We start from the raw sequence: 15,037 nt of genomic DNA, 5'->3' as shown, positions 1-15,037 counted from the left end.
ACTGATCCTCACTAGACCTCTGCTTGCTCCATTGAATCATGGTCCCCCACCAGGTTGAATCCTACGACCGGTTCTCTCTAGCATCTTCCCTCTTCATCCCTCCCCCCACAAACAAAGACCTCAGCTCATACCAGGGGTGTCAGGCACACAAAAAACACCACTCCCCTGATTGGACGGCTCACGTTCCAAAGCACCCATTATCTCTAACCATAACCCACACACTGCCTCTACAGAAAGACCATTACGTTAGCAATGAAACCTTTAACAGGGCATTACACTTGGATAGGTACATGGATGAGAAGGGGATGGTCAGGATGCAGATCGATGGGTCTAGGCAGATTAATGGTTTGGTGTAGTCTAGATGGGCCGAAGGGCCTGTTTCTGTGCTGTGATGTTCCATAACTATATCATCCCCAACTGGAAAATGAAAGGGCCTAAATTATAGCAATGCAGGAGGTTATAGACATTGCTCAGAGTGAGAGTGGGATGGAGCTAGACAACTGGAAGCTCGGATCTGCCATGCAGAACAAATGTAAACACCAAATGTAGTACATTATATAGAAAGAAGTGCAAGTGAATCTTGAATTGCTGCTTCACCTGGAAGGACAGTCTACATCCATCGATTCTGGGAAGGGAAGCAGTAAGTGGTCAAGTATACATCTCTGCAGATGAATAGGAAAATGCCAAATTCTGGAATGGTTTTGTATTGTTGTGTAGTTTGTCAGGGAAATTTGAGTAATTGAAAGTTTGATGTAGGAACTAGGTGGAATTCCTCATTTGCCCAATAAACTTGTTACAGAATGGAAACAGGCCCTTCAGCCCAACAGGGTTCACCCTGAACAAAATTCTCATCTAAGTTACACACATCAAAGTTGCTGGTGAACGCAGCAGGCCAGGCAGCATCTCTAGGAAGAGGTGCAGTCGACGTTTCAGGCCGAGACTCGGGTCCTGAGGAAGGGTCTCGGCCTGAAACGTCGACTGTACCTCTTCCTAGAGATGCTGCCTGGCCTGCTGCGTTCACCAGCAACTTTGATGTGTGTTGCTTGAATTTCCAGCACCTGCAGTATTCCTGTTGTTCTCATCTAAGTTATTCCCATTTGCCTGTGTTTGGCCCATGACCTCAACCTTTACTATCCATAATGCATGTCCAAGTACCTCTTAAATCTTGTTATTATGCATGCCTCAACCACTTCATCTGGTAATTCATTTCCTATATACTGACCCACCCTCTTGAATTAAAAAAAAGGTTCCCATTAAATCTGTCCCCTCTTGCCTTAAACTTATGCCCTCTACTTCTTGATTCCTCAATCCTGAGAAAAGGAATGTGTGTGTTCACCACATCTCTTCCTCTCATGATTTTATGTACCTCTGAGATCACCCCTCATTCTCCTATACTTCAAAGAATTAAGTATTAGCCTGCTCAAACTGTAACTCAGTCCCTCGTGTCCTGGCAACATACTCATATCTTGTCTGTACTCTTTCCAGTTTAATGGCATTGTTCTATATAACATGCTGACAAAATCTGAACACTGTATTCCAACCGTGGCCTCACAAACATCATGTATAACTTCCCAACTTATAGTATATTGAAGTGTAACTTCTGTTCTCGGTGCCTGGACTGATGAAGGCCTGAGTGCCTTCAGCCTTCTGATCCACCCTTTCTACCTGTGATACCACTTATGCTATCTTAATAATGTTGGAAGTTTGAAGGAGTACCGGATCCAAGTTGGGAAACAGGTACAGACGAGAAAATCTGCAGATGCTGGAAATCTGAGCAACACACAAAATGCTGGAGGAACTCAGCAGACCAGGCAGGATCTAGGAAAAGAGTACAGTTGACCCTTCAACAGGACCCTGTCCTCCAGCATTTTGTGTGGGAAACAGGTACCCTTGGTTTACAGAAACCTATTTGCTCCAGGGGAGAAATTTGCAACTCCTTGTCATTACATATAATTTGATACGTTCAAGTCTGAATGTTTGTAATGCTGTTGCTAGGGTTTTATGCTATGAGTATTTGAAAATAATTTGAATGAAATAACTGAAGTATAATCTGCTATTTCAGGATTTCCGAGTGGGGTTTCAGCCAAAGCAAGGAGTTGATCAGAATGAATTTCAGTCAAGAAACCATTCAAACATAGCAACATCTGATTCCATCAAAGAGTAAGTCCAAGGGCATCCTGGCACAATGCGTAAAAGGTGGACAATGCAGATCATGGGCTGATACAGGGAAAGACAGGGCAAACAAAAAGTTGCCCCTGGTATAGTAGTAGTAGTAGGCAGCCATCAATCCCAAGGATCATGGTTTGCACCTCTGGTGGACTGTGTCCTCTCCAGGGCACAAGCCTGGGCGGGAAGATTTGAAGAACCGGCTGTTGCCCATGCTGCGGGTTCCCCCTCTCCACGTCACTGATGTAGTCCAAGGGAAGGGCAAGTGCTGATACAGCTTGGCACCAGGTCGTTGCAGAGGTTGCCAGAGTGAAGTTGTAAACAACATCAAACTGCCTTAGGGACCCTGGCTCCAGATTTTTTTCTGGAGGTTTACTCCCAAAGTCTTTCCCATAGGTGGGTATGGCCACAAGGCAGCAGAGATTTAAAATTAGAATTTTCCTTCTCCTACGTGGGCTGCTGTCCAAGGCTGATGAGCCCCACCTGCCTGACCTCCCCTGGTATAATTGAAAGGAAACTCTACCAACCTGAAGGGATGGTACCTCAGTATTTGAAGTAAAGGACTACTGTTGCAGTAATATGGAGTCAAGGTTTGAGACAAGTTCAATACCTCCACAGAAGCTAGGGAAGTTAAATTCATTGGAATTCTGAAGCTTCTGTCAGTAATGGTGACCAAGAAATGAGCAGACTGTCATAAAAATCACTTATTTCACTAATATTCTCTTGAAAAGGAGAACTGCCCTTGCCACAGCCTAAACTTAACCATAGACTCACAGCAATGTGATTGATCAGTAAATAACCCCAAGATGGACAAAGAAGCTGCCTGGTTCCAACAAATCAACTCTGACAAAACATAAAAATCAATGTGAATGGACTGACAGGAATTTAGTTAGCCACTGGCTTCAAGGGTGTCAACAGCAACACCTAGCTCCTTTGACTTTGTTTAATCCTCCTCACAAATAAATGGGGTCTGGTGTCTAACTAAGAAGAATTATCCCATAGACTATCAGACACAGATTTGAGGTGTTCCCTTGAACCTTGTAGGAGGCTAGTCCAGAAGGTGCAAGGGCCCTAAATTAAAATTAAGGATTTAAAACAATCTTAGCCATGGATGAGGTGCTGGAGGATTGGAGGATAGCTAATGTTGTTCCATTGTATAACAAACGCTCTAAGAATAAACCTGGAAATAACAGGCCAGTGAGCCTGATGTGTTAGAAGGCATTCTCGGGGACTGGATTATACATTCATTGTACTGTATGTTTGTGATCTTCTGCTACTGTTGCCCATCCACTTCAAGGTTCAACGTGTTGTGCATTCAGAGATGTTCTTCTGCATGCTTATTTGAGTTACAGTTGCATTTGTTTTCTTTTTCAATCTTTTTTATTGAGTTTCAAATTGATAAACATAATGATAATGATACAAAGAAATCGGGATTACATTAATAACGGTTAATACAGACATATACTCCTAATAACATATTTAATTTAAACCTCCCAATCTCTTAATAACTGAACATGAAAAAGATGCAAAAAGAAGTTTTTACCCCTACACTAAGAAGAAACAAATCAAAACAGAAACTGGGCTGCCATATTTCGGTTAAAATCATTATTTGTCATTAACCCCACTCCGCCATACACAAACAAAAAGTTATTAAAAAGGATTTAGAAAAGGTCAACTTACATCATAGGAAAATGTTGAATAAATGGCCTCCAAGTTTCTTCAAATTTAACCGAAGGATCAGTGGTACCACTCCTAATTTTTTCCAAATTTAAACATGTTATAGTTTGGGAAAACCATTGAAATGTAGGGGGATTAGAATCTTTCCATTTAAATAAAATGGATCTTCTGGCTATTAATGTAACAAATGCAATCAAACAACAAGCTGAAGGGGATAAATGAATAAAGTCTATCATTGGTCATCCAAAAATTGCAGTAATAGGGTGAGGTTGTAAATCAATAGGTAAAACTACTGAAATAATATCAAAAATGTCTTTCCAATATTTTTCCAAAAGAGGACAAGACCAGGACATATGCGTCAAGGAAGCTACCTCAGAATTACACCTGTCACAGACAGGATTTATATGACCATAAAAATGAGCTAACTTATCCTTGGACATATGGGCCCTATGAACCACCTTAAGTTGTATCAAAGCATGCCTAGCACACATTGAAGAAGTGTTAACTAGTTGGAGAATTTTCTCCCATTTCTCTATAGGTAAAGATACCTGAAGTTCTTTTTCCCATTCATTCTTAATTTTATCAGACATATCTAAATGTATTTTCATAATTAAATCATAAACAATTGCTATTAAACTCTTCTGATAGGGGTTTAAACCGAAAAAATTTTCTGTAATTTCAATTTGATGTGATATCGGAAAAGTAAGCAAAATAACCTTCAAAAAGTTTCTAATCTGTAAATATCTGAAAAAATGTGATCTAGGCAAATTATATTTATTAGACAACTGTTCAAAGGACATGAGACAATTATCCATGAATAAATCACGAAAACATATTATTCCCTTCGTTTTCCATAAAAGAAAAGCTTGATCAGTTCTGGATGGTTGGAAGAAAAAATTGGATATAATAGGACTTGAAAGGATAAATTTATTCAATCCAAAACAATTTACGAAATTGAAACCATATTCGTATTGTATGTTGAATTATTGGATTAATCATTTGTTTATTCAGTTTAGGAAGTAAGGTCCCTAAAATAGAAGCCAATGAGAACCCCTGTACAGACTCACACTCGAGGTTCACCCATCGTGGACATTGAATTTCATCCAAATCTTGCGTCCAGAACGTTAGGTATCAAATATTAATTGCCCAATAATAGAATCTAAAGTTCGGCAATTCCAAACCGCTATCCTTTTTTTTTGATTTCTGTAAATATTTCTTACTTAATCTAGGATTTTTATTCTGCCATATATATATGAAGAAATTTTAGAATCAATAATATCAAAAAAGGATTTAGAGATGAAGATTGGTACCACCTGAAATAGATACAGAAATTTAGGTAAAATGATCACCTTAATAGCATTGATTCAACCAATCAATGATAGGGACAATGGGGACCATTTAGTAAGCAGTTGTTTAACATGATTAATTAAGGGTAAAAAGTTAACTTTAAATAGGTCCTTATGCTTCTTAGTAATTTTAACACCCAAATAATTAAACTAATCAGTAACCAGTCTAAATGGTGATTGTCTATAGATTGGAACTTGCATATTTAATGGAAAAAGCTCACTCTTATTAAGATTTAATTTATAAATTAATTTATAAACCAGAAAAACTACTAAACTAAGCAAGTAATAATATTACTGCAGGAATGAATTTCTCTGGATTAGAGATATATAGTAACAGGTCATCTGCATATAATGATATCTTATGTGTCTCATTGCCACGAATAAGCCAAATATATTGGGTGAATCACGAAAAGCGATTGCCTGGGGTTCCAAGGCAATATGAAATAGTAAAGGGCTTAAAGGACAGCCTTGAAAAGGCCTGAAAAAAGGGGGATCTCTGATTATTAGTAAGGACAGAAGCCAAAGGTATATGATATATCATTTTAATCCAGGGTATGAATTTTGGGCTAAAATTTAATTTCTCAAGGATGTTAAATAAGTATTCCCATTCAACTCTATCAAACGCCTTCTCAGCGTCAAGTGAAATAACACATTCTGGAGTTTTAGATGAAGAAGTATAAACAATGTTCAGCAGCCTCCTAACATTAAAATACAAATAACGATGTTTAATAAATCCTGTCTGGTCATCAAAAACAATTTGTGGCAATACATTTTCCAATCTAATTGCTAATATTTTGGAGTCCACATTTAACAAGGATATAGGTCTATATGATGCACCCTCAGTGGGGTCTTTATGTTTTTTAGGAATTAAAGAAATAGATGATTCATAAAAAGATTGTGGTAATTTACCTACAAATAAGGCATCCTTAAAAATTCTACATAACTAAGGAGAAAGTAGACTTGAAAAAGATTTTAAAAATTCTACTGTATACCCCTCTAGGCCGGGTGCTTTACCAGAATTCATCAAAGAAATTGCTTTCTTTATTTCTTCTTCCGTAATAGGTGCATCTAATGTTAAACATTCATTAAGTGGTAATTTTGGAATATTCAATTTTCTTAGAAATTCATGCATTATGGTAGAATCGTCAAGAAATTCTGATTGGTATAAACAGGTATAGAATTCTTGAAAAGATTTATTAATTTCATCGTGATCAACCATCAAAGTACCATCCCGTTTACGAACTTTAATAATCTAGTGTCTAGCCGAAGCAGCTTTCAATTGGCTGGCCAGTAATTTACCCGATTTATCACTATGTATATAAAATTGACTCTTAGATTTAAGTAATTGATTTTCAATTGGGGATGTTAATAACAGTTGCATTTCTGTCAGCTTGAACCGGCCTGACTCTGACCTCTCATTTTCACCCACAGAACTCCCGCTCACACTTTTTGCCTTTCACTCCGTTCTCTGTAAGCACTTGAGACTGTTCTGCATGATAATCTCAGGAGATCATGAGTTTCTGGGTACTCAAATCATTCTGGCATCAACAATTTTTCAATGGTCAAAGTCACTTAGATCACATTTCTTTGCCGTTCTGATGTTTGGTCTGAACAACAACTGAACCTCATGTCCGTGTCTACATGTTTTTATGCATTGAGTTGATCCCACATAATTCATAATTCTTTGAAAGTGGCGTCACAATGAGTTAGGATTGTAAAGAGAGCTTGTGGCATATTGGACTTCATAAATCAAAGTACTGAGTACAGGAGTTGGGATGTTGATGTTGTATAAGCCTAATTTGGAGTATTGTGTGCAGTCCCAGTCACCACCTAGCTACAGGAAAGATATCAATAAGATTGAAGGAATACAGAGAAAAGTTGCAAGGATGTTGCTGAGACTTGAGGACCTGAGTTATATGAAAAGGTTGAATAGGTAGGACTTTATTCCCTAGCACATAAGAGAATGAGGGGAGATTTGATAGAGGTATATAAAATTGAGGACTTTAAATAGCGTAAATACAAGTGGGCTTTTTCCACTGAGGTTGGATGAGATTAGAGCTAGAGGGCATGGATTAAGGGTGAAAGGTGAAATGTTTTAAGAGGAAACAATTGAGGGTTGTGAGAGTGTGGAAGGACTGCCAGCAGAAGTGCTGATTGCAGGTTAGATTGGAACGTTTAAGACAAGTTTGTGGACAGGCAGGGTATTAAGGGCTATGGTTTGGGTGCAAGTCGATGGGACTAGGCAGAATAAAAGTTTAGCACAGACTAGATGGGTTGAATGGCCTCTTTCTGTGCTGTAGTGCTCTGTGACTCTATAGTTATGTTCTCAGAATCACAGCTTTCTGCAAATATCCCCAGTTCGCCAACACCATCACTCGGTAAACGTGTCATCAGTCAGGCAGAACTACCAATGGAGAACTGATACATTGGTTAAGTTACTGGGCTAATAATCAAAGGCTGGACTATTGATCTGGAGACTTGAGTTCTACTCCCACTATTGCAGCTGAAGAAATTATTGAAGCAGTAAAAATAAACAAGTGTCAGTTGTGGCAGAATTTCTTCCCAAAACAACTTTAAGTAATTGTCTGACGACTGGCTTCCATGATAGAGGATGTCTCAGGAGGAAATCAAGATGGATCACCCACTTGGGACTTGATTTCCATTGCTTCAACCTTGTAACCTTGTCAGTAGTATTCAATTTTTAGTCATTGTTGAGGATATGGATATTCTTAGAGTCCCCTCCTGCCATCGTTTAATTGTCTACTAGTTTCATGACTGGACATGATGGGGCTTTTACAGCTTCAATCTACTCTGTTAGTTGTGACTTTGAACTTGGCATGTTTTTTTAGTGTAAATATTGCAGTTGCACTAGGCTGGCATCTCATTAGTTTTAGATATGAGTTTATGAGAGACTAGAGTGACTGAATTTGTTTTCCTTTGAGCAGAGTGGCTGGGGATGCTCTTGATAGATAAAATGAAGAGAGGCACAGATAGGGTAGATAGTCAGCTTTTTATTCCCCCATGGCAGATGACAGACCGAACGGTGTAGGTTTTGAGAGGACCTGAAGAAAAGTTTTTTCATCCAGAGAGTGGTTGATGTTTGAAACACATTTCCTGAGAAGGTTGTGGAGGCAGTTATTCTCACGACAGTTAAGGAACATTTGGGTAAGTACTTGAATTGGCAAGGCATAGTAGGACATGGTTCAGTTGCTGATAAATGGGATTGGTATAGATGAGTATCAGATGGTCAGCATAGACATGGTAGGATGAAGGCTATATGACTCTACCTGGTGGTATTCCCAGGATAATGTTGATATTGCCAGTAATGTCAAGGGTAGATGGTTAGACTCTGTCTTGCTGGAATTGTATATTGCCTGGATTAGGCGGTAAATGAGGATCTTTTGCACCTAAAGTGTTATGAGTATCTGGAACGTATACTGTGTGTAAGGTTAGTGGGGGCAGGAACCTTCAGGGTTTGGCTATTGAGTTTGCTCTGCTATTCAATATAATTGTGGCTGGGCATCCAAATTCAATAACCTGTTCCAGCTTTCTCCTTCTATTTCTCTGTCTTTGGGAAATATTCAGTGATTTGGTTTTAAGTGTTCACTTTCTGAGAAAATGAATTTCTCCTCATTTGGACAGCTATACTTAGAGAAAATGGACACCAAGGTGAGAACTGAAGGAAGGAATAAATTGTGCATGATGATGTATTTGCTGTATCTGACAGATGTTCATCTTCTTTGTAGATTCATTATTTTTCCAAGGTGACTGATATATTTGACAGTGATATTTCTGCAATGTTATTGATCATGATTTACATAAATAACTTAGATTCCAGGTCTTGGTGAAGACTCTCAGCCCGAAACATCAATTGTTCACTCCCCTCCATTCGTTCCTCCAGCATTGTGTGTGTTAGATAGAAGGTGGTTTTCTTAGTTCAACTGGTAGCACTGGGTTCAGGTCACACCTGAGGCTTGAGCAACTGGATGGGATTTGGACTTAAATTCTCCAGGATAAAAAGATCCGAAGGAAGTTCAGTATTTCTGTGATGGTAACAGACAAACGGATGGTGCTTCAAATTGACAGAAACACGGTCCATGTGAAGAGAAAGCAAAGAAAATATGGGAATAATCAAACTAATCCGGCTCTTTGGTAGTCATGTTTTTTGAACATTGTTTCTAGAGATACCTTGAAAACTCTGGATCAAATCCACAGACACTGTCCAGTTTCTACTGGAGAATATTATGGAAACAGAAGAACTATATAAGAAAATATGTGAAATAAAACATTAAAAGCTGTAGAATAATGATTATAGAAATTATAAATCTCAAAATTATATCCGCACTACAAAAAATGTACAACCACTTAGGCAGTGGTGATCAAAATATCTTGATGTTTCAGATGAGGACTGACACAGAAAGTCAAACACATTTTTAATAAAATGCTTATTTAAAGAGAATAAGAATGGAAGCCCAAAAAATGAACCTGAACATTTAAAGCTTAGCATCTGTGGTAGCTAAGTTACTGGAGGGGATTCTGAGGGATAAAATGTACAACCATTTGGAAATAAAAAGGTTGAGGGGGATATGTGCTTGGCTTTGTGCATGGAAAATTTAAGGCTTCAGGATGCGAACATTATACCCAGCTAGAGTAAAGATGATTAAATAATTTCCCTATCACTCAGGCTTGGTCACCAAACTGCTATAATGACTGAGATTTTGTGTGTTGTTATTTATCTTCCGTTTCTGTCTGGAGAAACAAGAGAAAATCTGCAGATGCTGGAAATCCAAGCAACACACACAAATCCTGCCGAAGGGTTTTGGCCCGAAACGTTGACTGTTCTCTTTTCCTAGATGTTGTCTGGCTTGCTGAGTTCTTCCAGCATTATGTGTGTTGTTTTTTGTGCAGAAATTGTCTTAAATTTCTGCCTTCTCTGCTATTTCAAATGACTTAATGACTGGTTAAGTCTACGATAGTCTGTTTTCTGTGAGTTATTGAACTTCCATCTAATTCACTGATAAAGTGTTGGTAATGCTTACTCTGAACATCTAAAATGGTGAAAATAATGTTCATGAAAAATATATATCCCTTGCAAGAATGAACTGGCTGGTTGTGACACATCAATAGGCAGAGCTTAATTCAAATCTTGAAGATTACTGCAAGTGATCTTAGTTTTTTTTGTTAAGAGCTACAATCAAAAGAGGGCAATTAGGAATATCATGGATGAATATAGATATTTTAAGAAGTTAATTTAAAGGAAAGGGCATTCAATGTCTAACGAATAAAATGCAACAATAAGCAATTAGGAACAGAAAGAGTGGATGAGGAGAGGATAATTGGTAGGAGAGCCTAGGAACTGAGGGCACATCTCAGAATAAAGGGACATTCCTTTAAAACTAACATGAGAAATGGTAACTCTGTAAAATTCTGTTTTGCCTTGATTGCCTGGTGGAACAGACCTGATAAGTCAAATGGCATAATTCTGCTCTTATATCTTATGGGACTGACATAAAAAAGGAAGAAATGCTCTAATGTATTAAGATTTTCCTGAGACCACAAATGGAATATCATATTTATCTAAAGCAGGATATATTCACCTTGGAATCGGTAGGAGATTTGTTGTGAGAGCTCAGTGATGGGATTGTAAGGCTGGAGAAGGACGCTGAGAAAGTAATGGTTCAGACAAGTAATTGTGGAAAAAAAAAAGATGCAAAGCCAATGATGCTCAATTGGATTTCTCTGATATAGCAGAAATGAGTGTTCTGCATAACACTGAATGCTATATTAGGCAAATGTGCTTATTTGTTCTACTAATAAAATACTTATAAATTGATAATGGGGGTCATTTCATTAAAAACATTGAAGAATAGGTGCAAAGACAACATTTTTCAGACAAAACTCCATTTATATACATCTTCCACAATTTCATGATTTTTCATTGATCATTTTGGAAGGGTATTGTTTTTTTTTAAAAAGAAATATTTCAAATGCGCAACAATTCTGCTAAATATTTAAAACCCTTTAAAAAATTCTGGGTTTCTGTGCCACTGACTTTTCCGTCAGGCTCCTGCTTCTGAAATGATGCATGCTGTAACATATCCTGCTTCCTGTATTCCTGGCCAATAGGGTGCCTAATATTCAGTGGAACAGCAATTTGGAAAGAAAGCAAAAGGTTCTATAGACTTCTGAGGGTATGATTGATTCTCCTCACCACCAAACAGCTTTACTTTAGCCAGTGTGGTATCGTTAGAATTGTGGGAGCCAATTTGCACACAGCCGTAAGGTAACTAACAGATAATTTGCTTTTGTTAAAATGTTTTAAAATGCAATTATTGCTCCTGATCCGGAGTGAATTTCTTTGACGTGTTATTAGATTTAGCTTTTCTGAATAGTTGGTTGTTTAACCTCTCATCTCAAAGGTAACACTTAGGAAGTATCAATATGGATTATGTATACAAATCTCTAGGATGAGAATTGAACACACATTAAAAATGGAAACTATTTGCGAAAATAATTGCACTTTTTCTTGGTTCTGGGTATTGCTGCTAAGGCCAGCATTTATTGTCCATTTCTAATTGTCTTTAAGAAGGTGGTTGCAACCTGCAGTCTTTCTGCTGAAAACATTTTCACATGGTAAGAATTTCTAGCTAACGTGTAACTTGTTCTTATGCAGCAGCTGCCTTTTCCTTGGTAATGAAGGTTGATGCTGTTAAGCAGAGATGAATGAATACTGCAGTGTATTTTGTAGGTGCACTCTGCAGCAACTGTGAGCCTGTGGTGCTTTGTCTTGGATGGTGTTTAATTGTTGGTAGTGTTGAACTACTTGATGGAGCTACAAGAAGAATGGAATGTATCACACTCCTCACTTGTACCTTGGCAATGGTGGAAGAGCTTTAGGTTGTTGGGGGGAAGTCATTGCAGAATACCCAGCCTCTGATCTGCACTTGTACTCATAGTATTTATGTGTCTGGACCAACTGAGGTTCTGGTCAATAGTGACCTGCCAGATGTTGATGGTTGGTGACTTGATATTGGTAATGCCATTAAATAGTGATAAGCTCTCTTGAAAATCAAAACAAGCCTGTAATAGCCAGAAATCTGAAACAAACAGTAAATACTGAAAACAGAGTCAGGCAGATTTTGTGGAAAGAAAAATTGTTAATATTTGCAACTTTTCCCTCATTTCCAGTTCTGCCAGAGAAAGTGGCAGGAGCAATGGAGGGGACAGTCTCCGATAGGGTAAGACCAGGTGAAATAGGTTGGTGGAGTAGTTAGATGGTATTATGCTTCTGTATTGCTAATTGCAGGGTTGTGGATACAGGCTGACAAAACAAGTTATCTGAAGTTCGAGCGTTCAAAATTGTCTGGAAGTTTACAAAATGCTCAGCTTGCAGCTGTTGTCTTCAAGCTCATCTTGGTGTTGCTTTAATAGTGCAGGAGGCAGTGGACAGATAAATCAGAGTAGGGTGGAGAATTAAAGTATTCAGCATCTGGAAACTCAGGGTCACTCCTGCAGACTGAATGTAGATGTTCTGCAAAACCAGTCACTGTGTAGAGATAATATTGTGAGTGCCAGATGCTGCATACTGACCTTGTGGAAATGCAAAGAAATCCCTGCTTCACCCCAAAGGTTATTTTGGTCCACAGAAGGTGTAGAGGGGTGAAAGGACAAGTGTGTCCATTGAGGTTGCATGGGGAGGTGGTCTAAAATGGGAAGAGCTTTTTATAGCGATGGGAGTTGGGAAGGGAACAATCCCTTCAAAATACTTTGAAAGGGAAGGGGGTTAGGTGGCAATCTTGTTGAATTTGGTACAAATTATGATGATCTGTTGAATACAGGAGCTACTGGGGTGGAAAGTGTGGGCCAGAATAACTTCTCCTTGCTCTGTCCAGGAGTGGGGGTGAAAACATAGGTGCAAGAAATGGATACAGTGGGTTCTTGTTAATAGTGGCAGTTGCTTATTTGGGCCAACTCTTAAAGGACGAAAACTAACAGAAAATAGCAAGGATTCCCTTTGTTTAATTGGGACAGGAGGTTTTTGCTGAATGGTTTCTAACTAGCATCAGTTGCATGCATTTGTTTGGCTGTTAGTTAGACATTACACCGTAGTGTGAAGATTTTAAACAGCATCAGTTGTGTATCTTTATGTTCAAAAAGCATTGATTATTGTCACTGATAGTTGGTGAGAAATAAGCATTAAGACAATTCAGAACTTTTTTGCATACTGCTTTTTTCAAGCATTCAGGTTTGCAGTGAAAATGAAATGATTTCATTACTTCAGCAAGTTAGAAACTTTGAATAATTTGAGGGTGTCAACTATCATCTTGAATGTTGCAATGAAAATTAAGATTTGGAGGATGCAATTGTCGAAAGGATTGTACGAAGGCTGTCCATTATCTACTCTAGGTGTCTGCACTGATTTTGATCATTTATAGTCAATAAAAAGAACACAGCAGCTTACTTTGGATTAATTCCTACATTGATAACTATTAGGAATTAATAGTTTTATAGTACTGTAGTTTTGATAGTGTTAAATGGTAGTTTGTCTTTTTATACCTTTTTTAACTATTTCCATGAAACCAGCTGATTGGGACAGCTGCTTAATTTGGGTCAAAATGTGTAGTTCCCAATGTCTCCCAACTAACTGAAATCTACTATGGAATGAAAATCAAAAGAAAAAAATCTCCAGATGCTATAATGTGCAGAAAATTCAGGAAATACTCAGCGGGTCAGGCAGCATCTGGTGAAAGAGAAACACAATTAATTGTCTTGTCACTTTTGTGGCACAAGCGCTACTTGCCACTTAGCAGCCCATGGCTGAATTTTGACAGGGTCTCGAAGCATGCAGCCCTGGGCTGCTTTGTTTGTTACAGACACAAATAGAGAATCTTACAGTGTGTTACGATGAACAAATGTTCCCAGTTACAACGTTATGCTGCAAGTTAGGTCATTGATGAAGCAGCTGAAGATGTTTGGACCCAGAATTCTACACTGAAGAATTTGTGTGGTGGAAAATAGAGAGGAGATACAGGAGCAAGTGTTGGCCTGTTAGGCCCCTTCAACTCGTTCTCCACTTAGAAAGTCCAGTGCTAGTTCCCAACACTATATTGCTGCTCTCACTGCAAACCTCTTGACACCCTTATAGTTTAAATGTCTGTCAGGTATCTGTATTAAATGTATTCTGTGTCTACACTTTCAAAGCTCTTTGGACTAGAGAATTCCTAGCGATTAACTGTTCTGAGAAGAAATGTCTTCCTATTATCTAAACTGAATGGATTACTCCTAATTCTGCATTGCAGCTTTGCCAATTGCCACATCATTTTGAGTATGACTGGTGATAACAACATGCCTTGCTGCTATTCTTACTGAAGGATGGCCTGGCCTGATTGTAATGACAATATGCAGAACGATAGAGTTATAGATTGTGTTTCATATTTCTATTGAGCACGGTACTGCATGAATGCCTAATTTTGAGCTACTAGATCTGATCTATCCCATTACTGTACTGCCACGAACACAACTGTATCTTCAACATGAAGGTGGTACCTTCTTTCCACCAAAACTGGGTTGTCATGGACAGTTACATATTCTACAGGTGGACTAATAAGGACAAAGTAGGTTCATTACTTGTGTTAGATCATTCATTACCTGCTTCAGACCCAATCTGACAGCAATGTCTCTTTAGGACTTGTTGGTACCACTACCACCAAGCTACTCTTGATGATAAACATTTAAATCTTCCAGCCAAAGTATACTGCAGTCTTGCTATTTTCAGTGCTTTGTCTGGTGTTCTTCAACCTGGAGAAACGGATTCATTAGCTAAGGAGGCTAGCCCATGTTTCTCTTTA

General features: G+C 38.4%; 1 protein-coding gene across 6 annotated transcripts in view; it reads left to right on the top strand.

Annotated features, from left to right (window-relative positions):
* Positions 1 to 15,037, top strand: part of LOC134342426 (cullin-9) — a 318,694-nt gene that overhangs the window by 302,243 nt on the left and 1,414 nt on the right. For all 6 annotated transcript variants that reach the window (XM_063040545.1, XM_063040547.1, XM_063040543.1 and 3 more), the window contains exon 39: positions 2,063 to 2,160. In XM_063040545.1, the coding sequence (XP_062896615.1) occupies positions 2,063 to 2,160 (98 nt within the window). The remainder of the gene's footprint in view (positions 1 to 2,062; positions 2,161 to 15,037) is intronic.

Source organism: Mobula hypostoma, chromosome 2 (assembly GCF_963921235.1).
Source record: "Mobula hypostoma chromosome 2, sMobHyp1.1, whole genome shotgun sequence".
NCBI classification, from domain to species: Eukaryota; Metazoa; Chordata; class Chondrichthyes; order Myliobatiformes; family Myliobatidae; genus Mobula; species Mobula hypostoma.
The sequence above is the reverse complement of the archived record's forward strand: the minus strand, read 5'-3'. Positions and strand labels throughout refer to the sequence as shown.